The sequence below is a fragment of the Leopardus geoffroyi genome, chromosome C1 (assembly GCF_018350155.1).
Source record: "Leopardus geoffroyi isolate Oge1 chromosome C1, O.geoffroyi_Oge1_pat1.0, whole genome shotgun sequence".
Taxonomy (NCBI): Eukaryota; Metazoa; Chordata; class Mammalia; order Carnivora; family Felidae; genus Leopardus; species Leopardus geoffroyi.
Window position 1 is genome coordinate 195,593,648 of NC_059328.1, and position 18,765 is coordinate 195,612,412.

Genomic DNA, 18,765 nt, shown 5'->3' on the forward strand with positions numbered 1-18,765 from the left:
AAGGACCCTTATTCAGCACTCTCGTCTCCTCCCTGACATTAGCCTCTCTCACATTTCAATCTTGCATCTGCTCTCTTGCTGGACAAGAGAGAACGCCAGACCTAGAGTCTATGACAAAAAGTATGTTTGGGAAAATACTAGTGACTCAATCTATAAAGATAATTTCCTAGGGCATAAGACATACTATACCAAACTTTTAGAGGTTTATAATGCACATTAGCATGTCAAAGAATGAGAAGTTGCACACATTTTCTAAATTTATTTGACACCACAAATACTGTTTTTTTGTAAAACAACTATGAAACTAGATTATGAAATGGTCTTTAGACCTGGGCTGCACAAAATGTGTTCTTCAGACCCATTCCAGTCCACAAACTGCTATTAGTCCTTGACAACGTAAGTACGGAAATCAAGGCTGTTTACAAAATTGAGAGCAATTTGACAGTAGCACAACATTCAAACTTGTGATTTTGTAAATGCAAAGGTATTAATCTAAAACTAATTAGAAGTTTTAAAAAAATTCAAAGAAAATAAACATAAATTAGTTCTTCAACAGGCTTTGAAACAATTTTCAGAAAGACCTCCTTAGTTGCAGAAAATAAACATCTTTCCTTCACTTAACACTCAGTAAACAATAAATATTTACTGAGTGTATACCAGACACAGTTTTAGGTAAACAAAATCCTCTGTCAGCAGTGATATTAGATTCTAAGGGATGTATTTACTCCTAAGCCCATCTGTAACCTTAACTGGAGGGCTTTCCAATTCATCTGGGTTGATGTGACTCTCAGAAGGACTGAAGGGCTCTCAAATTCTATCAGAGCTATCCTTCTTTCCTAAGAACTTTTGAAAGTCTTCTTGATATTTATAAGAAAATCTTATCTCCAATTTTTCACAAACATCAGGTTTATTAATTATCATTTGTCTCATATTTGGACAATGTGAGCCTCTCCTTCCCCTTTTCTGGCTTGATAACAGCCCTTTGGACAGTAAAACATTTGCCATAATAGTGAGGGGAGCATGTAAAATGGAACATACAAGAAGAACAGATCTCATGTAATATAAATGTTGCAAAGTTCACATTGTCCCCCAAACAAAACAACTTAAGTAAATTCAATTCTTACATAAGTCCATAGAATGAGACAATCAGTAATGAGCAGTCTTTGAGACACTGTTACTTGTGGCATGGACTCTGGAGAGAAGGGCTATGGGAGCCCCTCTTTACATACCTTGCTTCCATTGAGAATCCAGTCACTCCCATCCCTTTTGGCATTTGTTCTTATTCCTTGCAAATCACTATAATTTTTTTAAATAATGAAGGAAAATTCATTAGTTGGTAAAAACTGAGTTATTCAAGTATTGTTGTATAAGTATGCATATAATGTGCTAATTCAAACTGTTCATACTATGAAAAGAATTGACTTCTAACTAACATTAAGAATGTTCACACAAATGCACTGAAAAACCACATCTGATGTATTATATTCTAAACCACTTATACAAATGAATATATGATTCAGATTACATAAAGTAGCCAGATTTTATAAAGCATAAAAACTCCCAAGTAGATCCCCAAATTGGACTCAGATAGCATCTCAAAGCCCACTATATTTGAAATTATTTGCCACCATATATCTGCCTCCCTCTATTCACCTTGATTCCTTCCCTTATCTCTATTGATCAAAAGTTAGCTATTTAAAAGACTTATGTCTCAATGCTTCCCTTAACAAGACTGCTCTAAAAGTGGAATAGATTATTTTTTCTAAGTATAAAATAAACAAATATCCATAGTTAAAATACAAAAGATAGACAATATTTCTGACAAAGAAAAAACACTGAAAAAAAAATTACTTCCTAGAATAAACATTTCTAAAATACATCCTTCCAGAATTTTTCAGTGAAAATACACACATATACGTATTTTTATAAAACCAGAGCCATACATATGATTTTGACCTCTTAATAATATCTAATGCTTTTCTATAATTTCATTTCTATCAATGGCATAGAATTACATTGTATAGCTTTATCATTTTTTAAAAACAATCTATTATTGAATACTTAGTTTTCAATTTTCATAAATAGCCTGCAATGAATACCATCATGTATAAATAGTCTACATCACTTTTTCTGATTCTTCTTCTTGAATATGGTCTTTATATTGTAAGTCAGTATGAAATATTAGTTCTTAAAATCAATACATGGCTTATTGAAATACCTGTTCTATACAGGGACATATCAAAAGTAACAAAGGTAATGACACAGCTCAGTTTGTGGATTAAAAAAAGCTCTTGAATGGTAAACATGAAATATTAAAAATATACTACTAAAATATATACTACTTATAGTATTGCCAAGAATTCAGACCCTTGCAATAATCGTATTAAGTAAGTATCACTGATACAGACATTGAGGTTCAGAGATTTCACCCACAATCACACAGCTGGTGTCAGAATACTCTGGACCCAATGTCATCATAGGTTAGCTCTATGAGTTTGGTTAAAATACTTCATTTCTCATGTTCTGTTCTCCTTTACATAGGAATCACAGTATATCTTCATATAGATTATTGTGATAGTCCAAACAGAAAATCAACATGAAAGATACAAAATGTTAAGGTATCATACAAATACACACAATTACACATTAGGGAGTCTCCTATGTACGTGGAAAGGAAAAGAGGCAGGGATACTCTGAATCTTTTCTAGCAAACTCCACCCTTTTTGGTGAAGGCCAAATGAAAGCAAGAATGTAAGAGTGGCCAAGCTGTTCCTAAAATCCGGCACAACAAACCATCTCCCATCTTTATTCCTTCTCTCCCACATGCTTTTTCTTTCTTTCTTTTGGAAGTCCTGAACACTCAAACACTCTTCTGCATCTGCCGTTTTCCTTCACTCCTGCATTCACTCATATGGCCCCTTTGCTCGTCTCCAAATACCTGACCAATTTACTACCCTTCCATCACTTATACCAGCCTTCCAAACCATCTGCCTCTTTTCTCCATTCTCCTTCTCAGTTTCCATCTTAAGCATATTCACCTAACCCCAGATGAGGACAGAGAATTTAAATAAGCAAAAATCAATCAGCCTTTGTTTGCTTGTGTAAGTTGGGGACAAGTTAGGATCTTTGATTTATATTGCCTCTAAGTGAGAACTAGCATTCAGTGGGTTGGAACAGGAACATACTGTTCCAGAGCTAGCATGATGTAATCCAAATTTTGGTCAGTCAGTCACTTATCTTAGAAAAATTATCTAACTTAAAAGCAAAGGAAGATTAAATTTTTATTTCTTTTAGATCACATTTTTAGGCAAAAGAAGCAAACAAAAACCTTTTACCTTTGGAAAAACTAAGTATCAGGATTGGCCTGTAATTATAGGTTTATATTTGGGAAGGAGAAATACAATTTAAACATGTTGCCAAGTCACACTATGGAGTGCTAAGCCATTTAAAAATAAACAGCAGTGTCAGAAAAGCAGTGTAAAACATGAGGGCCTGATCTTTGCAGAAACAAGCCTTGGGTTTTCAATTACTGCTTCTGCCACATCTTTAGGTTGTTGCTCTGCACTCCGTTTCCCGTTGGCCTAGAAGTTGCTGTTCCTTTCAACATGAACCCTTCCCCTTACTGTGCTGGCCTGTCACAGCACAGTACTGTCTCTCTTTACACTCTCTTTCACCACAAACTCTGAAAGATTACTCTGTGTTCTCTACATCTGATTTCTCAATACCCAACTCTCTTCCAAAGTAGCCTCTCCTCTCTACTGAAATGACAATCAAAAGATCACCACCAGTGGCCTGCCATGACCTTTTCTCAACCCTCAACATTTTTGTGGCCTCGACATTATTAACTTCTCACTCCTGTCCTATCACCTTTTCAAAGTCACTTCACCTCATGCTCACGACAGAGCACTGGTGTAGATCTCCTTCAGACTCCATCCTTTTGTCTCTGTGGCTGCCTTTTGTACAGTTCCAAAGGAAGCATAATGCCCAAGGTTTCCTGTCTGCTCTCCTTGTCATCCTTGAGGATCAGGTCCCATTATGTGGAAGCTCCTCCCCTCCATTCTTGCAGTTGGTTCTTTCTCATCTGTCACATCTCACTTTATTATTTTTTTAATGTAGTAATATAGGTGTTTATTTTATTTATTAACTTTTTAATTTTAATTCTAGTAAACAGATAGTGTTATATTAATTTCAGGTATACAATATAGTGATTCAATAATTTTATGTATTATTCAGTGTTCATCATGATAGGTGCACTACTTACTCCCCATTGCCTATCTCACCCATCCCCCTCACCCCCCTCTGGTAAGTCATCAGTTGGTTCTCTATAGTTAAGAGTTTTTTCTCAGTTTGTCTCTCTCTGTCTTTCTTTTTTCCCTTTGCTCATTTGTTTTGTTTCTTAAATGTCACATATGAGTGAAATCATACAGTATTTGTCTTTGACTTATTTCACTTAGCATTATACTCTCTAGCTCTGTTCATATTGTTGCAAAGGGCAAGATTTCATTCTTTGTTATGGCTAAGAAATGTTCGAAAGTACATAAATATATACCACCTCTTTATCCATTCATCTATCAATGGACACTTGGGCTGCTTCCATAATGTGGCTATTGTAAATAATGCTGCAATAAACAGAGGGAGATATATTCCTTTGAGTTAGCATTTTTGTAATTTTTGGGTAATTGCCTACTAGTGCAATTACTGGATTGTAGGATAGTCCTATTTTTAATTTTTTGAGGAACCTCCATACTGTTTTCCACAGTGGCTACACCAGTTTGCATTCCCACCGAGAATGCATGAAGGTTCCTTTTTCTCATCGTCACCTACACTTGTGGTTTCTTATGTTTTTTGACCTAGCCATTCTGACAGGTGTGAGGTGATATCTCATTGTAGTTTTGATTTACATTTCTGTGATAATGAATGATGTTGAGCATCCTTTCATGTGTCTGTTGGTCATCTGTATGTCTTTGGATACATATCTGTTCATGTCTTCTGCCCATTTTCAAATTGGATTGTTTGGTCTTAGGGTGTTGAGTTGTAGAAGTTCTTTATGTATTTTGGATACTAACCTTTTATTGGATATGTCATTTGCAAATATCTTCTCCCATTCAGTGAGTTGTCTTTTAGTTTGGTTGATTGTTTCCTTTGCTGTAAAGGAACTTTGTATTCTGATGTACTCCCAATAGTTTATTTTTGCTTTTATTTCCCTTGCTCCAGGAGACATACCTAGAAAAATGTTGCTATGGCTGATGTCAGAGAAATTACTGCCTGTGCTCTCTTCTAGGATTTTTATGGTTTCAGGTCTCACATTAAGGTCTTATACATTTTGAATTTATTTTCATGTATAGTGTAAAATGGTCCAGTTTAATTCTTTTGCATGTAGCTGTCCAGTTTTTGCAACACCATTTGTTGAAGAGAGTTTTTCTAATTGTATATTATTTCCTCCTTTGTCAAAGATTAATTGACCATATAATTGTGGGTTTATTTCTGTGTTTTCTATTCTATTCCATTGATCTATGTGTCTATCTTTATGCTAGTACTATACTATTTTGATTAGTACAGCTTTGTAATATGACTTGTAATATAACTGGAACATTCTCCAGAATAGATCACATATTAGGCTACAAAACAAGTTTCAACAAATTCAAAAAGATCAAAGTCATAGCACGCATCTTTTCTGACCACAACATTATGAAACTAGAAATCAACCACAAGAAAAAATCTAGAAAGAGCACAAATACAGGGAGGTTAAATAACATGCTACTAAGCAATTAATGGGTCAAATAAGAAATCAAAGAAAAATCAAAAAGTACATAGAAACAAATGAAAATAAAACACAATAGAATGCAGCAAAAGCAGCTCTAAGAGGGAAGTTTATAGTATTATAGATCTACCTGAAGAAGCAAGAAAATCTCAAATAAACAACCTAGCCTTACACCTAAAGGAGCTAGAAAAAGAAGAACAAACAAACCCCAAACCAGGAGAAGGAAGGAAATAATAGAGCAGAAATAAATAATATAGAAACTAAAACAACAACAAAAACAACAAACAAAACAATAGAACAATCAATGAATCCAGGAGCTGGCTCTTTGAAAACATGAACAAAATTGATAAACCTCTAGCAAGACTCATCCAGAAAGAAAGAAAGAAAGAAAGAGAGAAAGAAAGACAGAAAGACAGACATACAGAAAGAAAGAAACAAAGAAAGAAAAAGAAAAAGAAGACCCAAATAAACAAAATCACAAATGAAAGAAGAAAAATAACCAATACCACAGAAACACAAACAATTGTAAGAGAAATGGAAAATTTTATACCTAGAAGAAATGGATAAATTCCTAGAAACATATAATTTACCAAAACCAAAGCAGGAAAATATAGAATATTGGAACAGAGCAATTACCAACAAGGAAAGTGAATTAATAATCAAAAAACTTCCAGCAAACAATAGTTCAAGATCAGTCAGCTTCATAGGCAAATTCTACCAAACATGTAAAGAAGAGTTAATACCTATTCTTCTCAAACTATTTCAAAAAATATTGGGCACCTGGGTGGCTCAGTTGGTTAAGCATCCAGCTCTTGATTTGGCTCAGATCATGATCTTAGGATCGTGCTGGGCTTTGTGCTGGCACCCTGCTTGGGATTCTCTCTCTCCCTCTCTCTCTCTCTGCCCATCCCCCACTTGTGTTCGCATGCTCTCTCTCTCTCAATAAACAAACAAACAAACAAATAAATAAACATAAAAAGAAACTATTCCAAAAAATAGAATAGGAAGGAACACTTCCAAATTCATTCTATGAGGTCAGTATTACCCTGATACCATAATCAGATAGCCACCATAAAAAACGTGCACTACAGGCTAAAATCTCTGATGAACATAGATACAAAAATCCTCAACAAAATACTAGCAAAACAAATCCAACAATACATTAAAAAAATCATTTACCATGTTATTCCCAATCAACGTGATAAATCACCTCAATAAGAGAAAGAGTAGATGCAGAAAAACCATTTGACGCAGTACAACATCCATTCATGATAAAAGCTCTCAACAAAGTAGGTCTAGCGGGAACATATCTCAACATAATAAAAGTATCATATGAAAAACCTACAGTGAACATCATACTCAATGGGGGAAAACTAAAAGTTTTTCCCTTAAGGTCAGGAACAACACAGAACTGTCCACTGTCACCACTTTTATTCCACATTGTACTGAAAGTCCTAGCCACAGCAATTAGACAACAAAAAGAAATAAAAATGCATCCAAATTGGTAAGGAATAAGTAAAACTTTTGCTATTTACAGACAACATGATACTATATATAGAAAACCCTAAAGACTCCATCAAAAATGTATTGGAACTGAAATGGATTCAGTAAAGTTGCAGGCTACAAAATCAATGTACAGAAATCTGTTGCATTCCTGTATACTAATAATGAAGCAGCAGAAAGAGAAATTAAGAAAATAATCCCATTTATACTTGTACCAAAAATAATGAAATATCTAGGAATAAACTTAACCAAAGAGGTGAAAGACCCATACTCTGAAAACTATAAAACACTGATGAAAGAAATTCAATACAACACCAAGAAATGGAGAGACATTCCATGTCATGGGTTGGAATAACAAATACAGTTAAAATACCTATACTACCCAAAGAAATCTTCAGATTTAATGCAATCCCTATCAAAATACTAATAGCATTTTCCATAGAACTGGAACAAACTATCCTAAAATTCGTATAGAATCACCAAGGACCCCGAACAGCAAAGTGATCTTGAAAAACAAAACAAAACAAAACAAAACTGGAGGTGTCACAATTCAAGATTTCAATCATATTGTAAAGCTGTCACATCTCAGTTTACATGTAACCACTTTTTATAGGCCTTCTCTAGCACTCATATCTAAATTCATTTTTCCCTTTCCTACCAAACACACATACACCATTAGTCTCTAGCATAGCACCACGTTCCCTTCATAGTACTTATCATAATTTATAATTAGGGATATATTTATTTATGTGTTTCTCATTATTCTCCTCAATAAGCACAGAGACCACATCTGTTCTAGTTCACCACTGTGTATGTGGCACCTTACAGGCACTTAGTAAGTAACCTTCAAATGACTGAATAAATGATCTTATTCTTTCTCATTGCTCCAATTCTTGCCACCCCAGCTTGCATCCGGAATCCCGAATCTTTGCTGGACATTGCCATGCGAATGTCACACCACGTCCAAAATCTACCATGCTCCAAATTCTAGTCATACCCTACCACTTTATTTGCATTGCCCTATATTAATATCTGAAACACAGCATATATTATGTTTTATTATTCTTTATATATGATAAGGCCTTATTTTCCTACTAGAATTTGAAGTTACTTGAGATTGTAAATTGAACTTGTGTTAATCTTTGTATCCTTCCTCGTACATCATGCAAATATTTGTATGAAGTGAGTACTGAGAAAATATTTGCTGTTAGGGCACTGCTTCCAAAAATCAAAACCAAATCAATGTTGATTTACCTTCCAGCCCCAGGCTCTGTCATTGCTAGGGCGCCAATACATTTCCCAGCAGTCATCTGGGGGATGAATCGCTTAATCTGTTCTTCAGAGCCATAGTTTACAATATAGGGCATGACAATATCTGAATGAAGATTAAAACCTGGGCCTGAACAATTTGAATATGCTCTTAGAGAGAGAAAAAAGAAGAAAATTTAAAGCACAAAATAGTTATTTTGTTCTTTCCGTTTCTTTGATTTTCAACTAAAGAACAACAAATTATTAAATCTTATCACTTTGTGTCACAATAGCCTGTCTCCCCACAAACCTAGAGCTCCTGAGGATTTTCTCTTTGTTTTTACTAATCTTTTAATTTTTGCATATTGACAGTACTGTAACAGAGCTCCATGAGTACTTACCTAGTGAATTAAAAGATAAAACATTTCAAAGTATGGATCACCTACAATTGTATTACCCTAACATAGCAACTGTTTTCATTTTGACAAATTACCTTTGCCCATAAGCATATATTCTAATATAGTTGCAGTCGTGGTGTGAATTTGTACTTAACTAATTTTTTTTAAGTGTTTATTTATTTTTGAAAGAGAGAGACAGAGTGTAAGTGGGGAAGGGGCAGAGTGAGAGGGAGGAGTAGAATCCAAGGCAGGCTCTAGGCTCTGAGTTGTCAGCACAGAGCCTGTCTGATGCAGGGCTCAAACTCACAAACTGTGAGATCATGACCTGAGCCGAAGTTGGATACTTAACCAATTGAGCCACCCAGGCATCTCGTTAACTATTTTTTTTTATTATTATATGGCATGAAAAAGTCCTTTTTTTTTTTTTTACATGTTGTCATAACAATAATCTGAAATAGCTATAAAGTATTCCAAATTGTTTATGTAATATAATTTACATTTTTTTTATAATTTACTTATTCATTCTCCCAATACGAGACATTTAGATTGCTTCCGTATTTGGATGTTTATGATCTAACATGACAATGATTTCTGTACATAGCTCCTCTTTTTTCTATTAAATTATTTCCTTAAGATAAATTCTCCAAAGTGATGCCCTGGATCAAAGAGCAGAAACATTTTCATTTTTTGAATGAAAATTGGTGAATGCTTCACCAAAGCATTTATTGTTCTAATTTATAATGCCACTAATAGTGTGAGTATGCCGTTTTCACGGCAACCTTGTCAGCAGAGGGTATTATGATTTTGAATTTTCACTGACTTTTGCAAATACTCAAAATGATAACCTCCAGGTTAATTTAATTTACACTTGATTGGCAGTAAGGGTGAGCTTTTTTCATCTAGAAGAACCTATTTGGGGGTGTCTAGGCGGCTCAGTTGGTTAAGCATCCTCCTTCGGCTCAGGTCATGATCTTGTGGTTCGTGAGTTGGAGCCCCTTGTGGGGCTCTGTGCTGACAGCTCAGAGGCTGGAGCTTGCTTCTGATTCTGTGTCTTCCTCTCTCTGCCCCTCCGCTGTTCACACTCTGTGTGTGTGTCTCTCTCTCTCTCAAAAATAAATAAACATTAAATAATTTTAATAAAAAAATAAAAGAACCTATTTGTATTTTGTTTTGATGAACTGTTGGTTCAAATCTTTTGCCCATTCATCAACTGAAATCTTTATTTCTTCTTATATATTAAACTTTAAGTATATTTGATGGGGATATTTTTCCACTTTTTTTTAAAAGAAGAAAATGAACACATAAGGCAATTAGAAATGAAGCAATCTCTAATTTTCAGCAGCAACTATTTTAATAACTTAATAGGGCATTTTCCTATCTTCACACATTAAAAAATGTGCAAATGATACATATATTCATTCACGTTTTAGTTTTCAATATTATAAGATTAGAAAGCATATTTTATCATCTCAGAAAAGTGAGCAGCGTGCTTACAAAACACGATTCCACTTCAAATGTCTGCATACTTACTGTTCTTCCCACATTATAGCTGCTGAATACAAGTCTCCACCAATACCACCATGATGCTTTGCAATATTGATACCGAGAAGTCCTTGTTTGCCAGCTTTTTCCCAAAGCTCCCTGCTCACTTCTCCAGCTTTCTCCCATCTGCAAATAGCAAACATTTTAAAATCAGAGAAGCTTTTTTCATGTTACTTAAATGGTCATAATTTGAATTTATGAGTGATCTTGTACAGGAATGTTCCTTTAAGGTAATTGTTGTTGACCTTGGCCGTAACTTTCTATTTGCATTGGACTCTTTCATCATTTCTCCTTTTATTCTCTTCTTTACTTCTTAATATTTGCCACTGTTCTCCTCCCTTGACTTTTCATTAGACCTACAAATTACATGTACTGACATTCATGGGTACAGTTTGTCTCAGCTGGTCCTCTTAAGATGGAATCTTAGTTGTGTCATATAGTCATGGGAATTTGTCCAACTTATCCTATAAAGGCAATAGCCCTCTGTATATTTCCTTAAAGTGCTGAACTTAACGGGATGAGCACATAAAAAGGTGACAAGAGCAGGCAATCTTATTACAGTTTAAGTTGGAACAACAGAAGCACATAAGCATCTTGCAGCACAACTGCTGTCCAATGAACTTCTGAAAAGAGTAGACATTTGAATAAGATTGTGCAACCTCTGCTTTTTTAAAAACAAGAATAGCAGGGCGCCTGGGTGGCGAGGTCTGTTAAGCTGTTAAGTGTCTGACTCATGATTTCAGCTCAGGTCATGATCTCACAGTTTGTGAGATGGAGCGCTGCATTGGGCTCTGTGCTGACGACTTGGGATTCTCTCCCTCTCTCCCTCTGCCCCTGCCCTGCTCACACGTGCGCTCGCTCATTCTCTCTCTCTCTCTCTCAAAATAAATAAACATTTTTACAAAATGAGACAGGCCTGATGAGGAAAGAGATAGTTGGAAATAAAGAATCTGAGGGGCGCCTGGGTGGCGCAGTCGGTTGAGCGTCCGACTTCAGCCAGGTCACGATCTCGCGGTCTGTGAGTTCGAGCCCCGCGTCGGGCTCTGGGCTGATGGCTCAGAGCCTGGAGCCTGTTTCCGATTCTGTGTCTCCCTCTCTCTCTGCCCCTCCCCCGTTCATGCTCTGTCTCTCTCTGTCCCAAAAATAAATAAACGTTGGAAAAAAAAAAAAATTAAAAAAAAAAAAAAAAGAATCTGAGAATTTTTGTTTTATTTTATTAAGTGCGAGTTAGATATACTTACCAAAAATGAGGTATATTTTTGAAGATAGTGATGAAAGGGAAACACAGATGCCTCAAGAAATTTTAAAAGAGTTTGATTATCATGTATGTTTTGATGTACATATTGCCTAAATTAGCTTTGGAAACATTTTTATCATTAATCTCAAATCTGTCAACTTCTATCATTTTTACTTCAAATCTTTATCAATAATTTTTCTGGAACAAACTTTCGAATCAGTAGAGTAATGAACAAAAAAGATTCTCCTAGAGTGTACCATAATAAATTTCTTTCTTTCTTTCTTTCTTTTTCTTTCTTTTTAGAAATAGTTGCTTTTCACCAAAGACTAGTCATGGCATTAGGTTTAGCTAATTTTGGTCATTTTTATAGAGAAAGCATTAATGAAATCTTAATGGAAGATATTTAAAAATGTTTTAAAAAACATTTTAATTATAGCAAATTACTGGCAGTGAATGAATTTTAGAAATATAGCAAAATCCTACTTTCATAGAAATGACAGTGTTTTGGTCAAAAAAGTAGGTGATCAGCAATTAATCAGTTAATCAATATACATCTCATCCAGTAGTAAAAATACTTTAAGGTGGTCCATTGCTAACCAAGATTTGTCAACTGGCCTGTTGAGCTTTCATGAGCTTTCATTTTAATTCACTCATGAAGCAGAAAAAAAACATTTGGAATTGACTAGTAATTACTTAATTGCCATTTAACCAGAGTATTCAAAATACTACTCTTAGATTGAGCTGCAAATTTTCAAATTTACTTACTTTTAATTGTATATTTTAAAATTCATTTAAATAGCTTTGGACTAACTTAAGAATCCTGAGATCTTAGAGTATTACAGTTAAGAACAGCAAAATGTGAATAAAGCAATTAATACAGTATATTTTCTGTAGAACAACATACGACATTCTAGGAAATGGTTTGTTTTTTTCTTTCTTAAATTTATTTATTTTGAGAGAGAGAAAAGAAAGAGAGAGTGGCATATGGAACATGTGAGAGGGGAGGGGTAGGGAGAGACAGAATCCCAAGCAGGCCACGTGTTGTCTGTGCAGAGCCTGACTCAGGGCTCGAACTCATGAACCCTGAGATCATGACCTGAGCCAAAATCAAGAGTCAGACACTTAACCGACTGAGCCACCTAGGCGACCCTAGGAAATGGTTCTCAATGTTCTTTTTATGCAAATTACTTTAAAGAAAAATGTACCACTTACTCTGCGTGGTGAGGAATCACTTCTTCTTGAAAAAACTTCCTTACACTTTCCCGGAAAATGTCATGTTCTGAAGAAAAGATTCTTCGAGTTCCTATATCTGTTAATTTTTCAGCAGAAGGAGTTTCTAGACGTTTCTCCTTTCCGGAATGAGAACATCTTTAAAATATACATATACATTAAGAAAATTAAGTGAAATTGTTACCTTTCATACCCAAATTAATGCCACCGAACAACATGGAAAAATGCTGATTTTCTTTCCCCCAGAGACAGTATAGAGGTAGGTAGGAAGAATGTGAAATTCGACAGACCTGTTCAAATCTGAACATTACCACTTTTGATAGGATCTACCTCACCTGGATGAGATCAAGTAGTATGTCCTTACTCAGCTCACTCTTCACTTCCAAACCCATGACTAACCTACATGTCTGAGTTGAGGTAAATGCAAATTAAATGATGTAAAAATTCCAAAACCACCATAGAATACTGATAAGTGTTTATGTCATGTACAATATTTAAGATATTAACATTTCCAAATTATTATTTCATACAGTACCACCATAGCATATTGATAAGTTTTCATGTCACGTACAATATTTAAGATGATATTAACATTTCCAAATTACTATTTCATTCAGAATCACACAATTTGAAATGGCAGGTGTGTAAGATACAACTATGGTGATGTTACTGCCATATTAGAGGCAACCTGGGTATAAATTAAAAAAAAAAAATGTCCATGAATCTCTGTAAGGATTAGTACAGAATTATTCAAGATCTTCGGAAACTGACCCTTCCCTCTCCATACCCCCCTCATATTACACTTAAAATAAGACAGTTTTGTAGTTCCTTTTAGTTCAATGGTCTTCAGATTTATTTCCCTCTTGGGGTACTCCTGAAAAGATTCTGAAAATCTGTGTGTCACTTTGTATAATTCAAGCTCATATTTAAAAAACAAAACAAAACAAAACTTTTTATCATATATCCAAATATTAGCAAAGGATGTTTTTCTGTTTTGCATGAAATGCTGTTTGGGGTTTCTCTCTTCCTTAAATGGACCCTTTGTTTGTTTGTTTTCTCTTTCCTTTCCTCCTCCTCTCCTTCTTCACATTTTTGTTTAAAAGACAGTCTTGTTTATGGGCAATTAGGTTGTCTCAACCTTTTTTTCCCCATGAAATGAATTATTTTTACTTTATGCATTTTCATTTAACGCTATGAATTGAGTTGTGTCCCTCCCAAATTCATGTTGAAGCTCTAACTCCCACTGTGATTTTACTGAGTTAGTTAAATGAAGTCATGTGGGTGGGATCTTAATCCAAGAGGATATGTGGCCTTATAACAGGAAGAGAGATCTCTCTCTCTCTCTGTCTCGCTCTCCCAGTGTGCATGAAACAAGGAAAGACCATGTGAAGATACAGAAAGAAGGCAGCCATCTACAAACAAGAAATAACACTCTCACCAGCACTTTGATCTTGGGTTATCCAGCCTTTAGAACTATGAGAAATAAATTTCTGTTATTTAGGCCACCCAGTCTATGGTATTTTGTTATGGCAGCATGAGCTGAGTAATACATTTAACATGCATTTTCTGTCATTGTGCTTTAGGTTTATCTTTTATATGCAACTTTTAGTGGAGTTTATGAATATAATTTGAGATGCCTTTTTGGTAGTAGTCGTTGGTTGTGAACATGCAGTACTACAAATTTTATACTTAGTCTGCCTTTTGCCTTCTTAGTTACTACCCATTCATCCAAATCATCATTTTTAATAGCGTATTCATTCATTTGGTCAACAAATACTTTGAGTACCCTTTATGTACCAAGCACTGTTCAGGTAACTTGGGATACAACAGTGAGCAAAATAAAGATCCCTGTCTCCAGACTCACATTTCTAGAAGGGGAGTCTGAATAACTATACTATTTATAGTAAGGAAGCAAATTAAAGCATATATGAGAAGATGATAAATTCTATGGAAAAGAAAAGCAGAGTAAAGATCAGAGTGTGTGTCTGGAACAAGGCTGGGACATTGGCTGCAGCATGGAATAGTGCGGTCAGGGTAGGTTAAGTTAGAAAAATGAGAATTTGAGCAAACGTCTCAAGGTGACAGTCAAGCAGATTTCTCAGTAGAATGTAAGTCAAGAAAACAATTAGAGCTGGGTGCATGGGTAGCTCAGTCAGTTAAGCATCTGACTGCAGCTCAGGTCATGATCTCTCGGTTCGTGGGTTCGAACCCCACATTGGGCTCTGTGCTGACAGCTTGGAGCCTGGAGCCTGCTTCAGGTCCTGTGTTTCCTTCTCTCTCTGCCCTTCCCCCCGCTCATGCTCTACCTGTCTGTCTCTCTCAAAAATAAATAAACACTAAAAAAATTAAAAAAAAAAAAAAAAGAAAACAATTAGAGCAAAAGGTGTCAGGCACGATGGTATCTGATGCATTCTAGAAAGAGCAGGGACACCAAGTGTGGATTGAGTGCAAACAGTAGATGAAGTGAGAGGTAACAAGATCAGGATGTACAGGGGTCTTACATACCACTATAACGTTACATCAAATAGACTAAAATTTACTTTATCCTCTAATTGAAATGATTGGTTGCAATTTCCTGCTAGTGGAAATAAAACTATCATGCACACTTTTGTCCATACAGCTTTTCTTTTCCATACTGAGAATTTTTCCTCAGGAAAAAAATGTGCTGAGATTAGGCAACTGGTGCTCTGCAACACTGAATCATTTAGTAACACAATTAACAAATAACAGAATGGAATTTATATTCCAGTCTGCCTGGATCTTAAAATTTTATATCCCATATTACCTTAAGAAAATATTGGAATATTTGGAATATTGGAATATTTCTAAGTTAAATACACCAAGACATTAGAAAGTGAAAGCAGTGCCAGAAAGAATAAAGACTTTCAGGTCAGTCAGAAGTATTCAAGAGAGCATATGAAGAAGAAAACCAAAACACCTGCACCAAGTATGTTGGTACATCCATTTCTTGAAGACCAAGAAAACTTCACTGAATAAATTGGCACTTTTCTCCCCATAAAGACCAGGATATCCGTACAAAAATAAATTTCTACCAATTTAACAGGCTAAGCTCTAATTGTTAGTTTTACATTTTTTTAAACGTTTATTTATTTTTGAGAGAGACGGAGACAGAATGTGAGTGGGTTAGCGGCAGAGAGAAAGGGAGACACAGAATCCGAAGCAGGCTCCAGGCTCTGAGCTGTCAGCACAGAGCCTGATGTGGAGCTCGAACTCACGGATCTGTGAGATCATGACCTGAGCTGAAGTCCGACCGACTGAGCCACCCAGGTGCCCCTAATTGTTATTTTTAAAAAACTTCATTTACATTATAAAAGGGAGACAGCTTCCACCAACACCTTCAGCAATACTTGGGAACTGGTTACAAATATACAATTTCAGATCTCACCCCAGATCTACTGAATCGAATCTGTATTTTTTTAAATTTTTTAAGTTTTATTTATTTATCTTGAGAGAGAAAGAGACAGCATGAGCAGGGGAGGGGTAAAGAGAGGGAGAGAGAATCCCAAGCAGGTTTCACACTGTCAGTGCAGAGCCCTATGTGGGGCTGGAACTCACAAACCGTGAGATCATGACCTGAGCTGAAATCAGGAGTTGGATGCTTAACTGACTGAGCCACCCAGGCACCCCAGAATCTATATTTTTAACAACATCCCTGAATGATCCATATGCACATTAAGAAGCCTGCTATAATAAAACAGTCCCAAGTCTATTCAGATGGTCCCTCACGTCTTCCTTTTCCCAAAATTCCCTGTGAGATTTTCTTCCTATACTTCAACCATAATAACTTACCCCAACAGACGTAATGCAGAAACAGATATGAGAATTGGGCTGTCTTCTACTAAATCAGACATTAAAGAATCCATGAAAATGTAAATAATGTCTCTCTTCTTATTTTGAAAAAGCTATTTTTCATAAAAATGTTATTCATGATAACATGTAATGGGCTTATTATTGTTACTTTTACTTATTTATTATTGAGATATAATTGACATAATACCATTACAGTAGTTTCAGATGCACATGATTTCAATATATGTATTTGCTGTAAATAATCAACATGGTAAGTCTAGTTAACATCCATCACTACACATACTCATTTTTTCCTTCTAATGACAACTTTTAAGATATACTCTTTTAACAACTTTGAAATATACATGCAGTATTAACTATGGTCACTGAGCTGTACATTACATTCCCATGACTTACTTTATAGCTGGAAGTTTGTACCTTTTTACTCCCTTCACCCATTTCCATGCCCTGCCCCCAACCACAAATCTGTTCTCTGTGTCTAGGAGTTCTTTTTCTTTTCTTTTTTTTTTGCTTGTTTTCTGTAAGAGTCAACTTCTAAGTGAAATCATACAGTATCTGTCTGACTTACTTCACTTACCATAATCTCTATTGTTCCTTTTAATGAATTAAATTATGTACTTGTACAATTTGTTTTGTAGATATCTTTTGATACTCATATGGATACATACAACCCCCCAAATAAAAACAATCTCTGAGGTGGTCCTTTAACTTTCAGGGCATAAAAAAGTAGTGACACCAAAAATCTGAGGCTCACACTCTTATGACGTTCTGGGGAAGAGCTTAGAAAAGTATGTGCATCCTAAAGTCAGGTCACCACCTCGGTGAAGTCTTCCCAATTCTCCTCAGGAATAACACACATGTTTCCTCTCCCATAGCATCTCAGAGTTCCACCAATGTTATAATGAGCTAGTTTATCATTCCTGTCATTCTCCTTAATAGCGAATCCCGGATGCTTCCAGTTTATCCGATGAATGGATTTTATATGATCTAAACTTTTGATCTTATAAACACTACCTTAATAGGCACAGAGCCACTTAGAAACTCTATTAACTCTTCTGGATTTAATTAATTAAAGGATTTGTTAAATAAATCTCATTGTCGTTGTGTGATGGGGCTGGTGTCAGGTCTTTGCTGTCCCAGGCTGCCTTCTTCGGGGCACTCCTCCACATAGGCTTCGCAAAGGGTGCTCCTGCTATCTCCAGATCTGCCAGTCGGGGAGTCCCAGTGACCCGTTCACAATCAGGACGCGGCCTTCAGCCACCTTTCTAAGATGAAAGGTTGCAGCCCGAACTCCAGCAACCCCGCGGTGGGCTTTCCAGCGGTGAGGCGGTCACGGCCGACACCCCCGCCTGCCCTCGCCGACGTGGGTCCCACCAGGCCCAGCCCCTATCCGCGGAGTCTCCCGCCCAGACGGGCGCGCCTTGCACGCCGCCGCGTTCAGGGTCCCCAGGAAGGGTAGGTGTCGCCGCCCGTACCCCGTAGACCACCCCCTACCCCCGGGCGGTTCAGCTGGAGCCCGACGGGCACTGACCTCGCGGCCGGCGGTGAACGCAGGGCACACCGGCCACCCCACATGCGCAGGGAGCTGCGGAGCAGGCGTGCAGCCATGGCTGGTCGGCGAAGGGAGGGCGGGGCTCAGGATGCCACTCCTCGGCGACTCTAGGGCGGAGCTCCCCGCAAGCCGACAGTCTTTCACGGTCCTACTCGGCTTAATGGGGATAAATGCGCCCGGGAGCGGAGCCGGAAGCCAGAAGACCTGCCGGCCCTGAGCAGGCGGGCGGAGCGTAGTCCAGCGTTGCAACACTCCCCTCTTCAGAGTCGCAGCCACCCAAGTAGTATCTGATTTGGATTCCTGCTATGCCATTTTCCAGAAGTCATGAAACACTGTGTAATAACCAACGTTTCAACGGGATGAAAGTCTGAGCTGTTGAAATTTACGAACTTGGTTTTTGGAGATGGGAAATCTCTGAAGGATTTTGAACTCTAAATAGGGTTTGCCGAGTAGAATTCTAAGG

At 36.7% G+C, this 18,765-nt stretch overlaps 1 protein-coding gene across 3 annotated transcripts in view; it reads right to left on the bottom strand.

Moving 5' to 3' along the window:
* Positions 1-18,524, bottom strand: part of ACADL (acyl-CoA dehydrogenase long chain) — a 45,338-nt gene extending 26,814 nt beyond the window's left edge. Inside the window, exons 1-5 of one of the 3 annotated variants that reach the window (XM_045481094.1) lie at positions 18,282-18,524; positions 12,902-13,057; positions 10,441-10,578; positions 8,519-8,683; positions 1,230-1,296 (exon numbers count right to left, since the gene is read on the bottom strand). In XM_045481094.1, coding sequence (XP_045337050.1) covers positions 1,230-1,296; positions 8,519-8,683; positions 10,441-10,578; positions 12,902-13,057; positions 18,282-18,358 — 603 coding nt within the window. In that variant the 5' untranslated portion in view covers positions 18,359-18,524. The remainder of the gene's footprint in view (positions 1-1,229; positions 1,297-8,518; positions 8,684-10,440; positions 10,579-12,901; positions 13,058-18,281) is intronic. The other 2 variants (XM_045481093.1, XM_045481096.1) reach the window with 2 other exon arrangements.
* Between the last annotated feature and the right edge of the window lie 241 nt (positions 18,525-18,765).